The sequence below is a fragment of the Gekko japonicus genome, unplaced genomic scaffold, assembly GCF_001447785.1.
Source record: "Gekko japonicus isolate JY-2015 unplaced genomic scaffold, Gekko_japonicus_V1.1 scaffold2109, whole genome shotgun sequence".
NCBI classification, from domain to species: Eukaryota; Metazoa; Chordata; class Lepidosauria; order Squamata; family Gekkonidae; genus Gekko; species Gekko japonicus.
Window position 1 is genome coordinate 188,806 of NW_015171567.1, and position 594 is coordinate 189,399.

The 594-nt window shown below is 50.8% G+C and overlaps 1 protein-coding gene across 1 annotated transcript in view; it reads left to right on the forward strand.

Annotated features, from left to right (window-relative positions):
- The window catches only part of NOP56 (NOP56 ribonucleoprotein), a 6,807-nt gene that overhangs the window by 1,922 nt on the left and 4,291 nt on the right, over positions 1–594 (forward strand). Inside the window, exon 3 of the mRNA XM_015419782.1 lies at positions 6–121. Coding sequence (XP_015275268.1) covers positions 6–121 — 116 coding nt within the window. The remainder of the gene's footprint in view (positions 1–5; positions 122–594) is intronic.

Here is a 594-nt window from a genome sequence, read left to right on the forward strand (position 1 = left end):
ATCAGGGATCACACAGCGAGTGTCGCAAGGTCACAGAGCAGCGTAGCCAATCAGATCATGGAAGGCGGAAGGCCAACGGAGTTAATTCAAGAGGAAGGCTGGGCCTCCTGCCCCAGTTGGAGTGGGTGGAGTTACAGTGTTCCCTCTAAGCTGAGTTAGTGTGAGCTAGCTCACAGTTTTGCAGCCTCCGGCTCACACATTTTTGCCTTCCCCTAGGAAGGAGGGCTCCAGGGCAAACTGATTTCTGCAGCGGCCAAATCGCTCGCTCAAAATGTTAAGGCCAGGAGCACCACACAAAGTAGAACTTTTGGTCACAAGACTCCACAGTTTAGAGGGAGCATTGCAGCCAGTGTTCCCTCTAAGCTGAGTTAGTGTGAGCTAGCTCACAGTTTTGTAGCCTCCAGCTCACACATTTCTGCCTTCACTCAGGAAGGGCTCCAGAGCAGACTAATTGATGCACCAGCCAGATCCGTCGCTCACAACTTTAAGGCCAGGAGCTCACAGAGTAGAACTTTTGCTCACCAGACTCCACAGCTTGCTTATTTATTTATTTATTTAAGACATTTTTACCCCGCCCTCCCCGTAAGCCAGTGT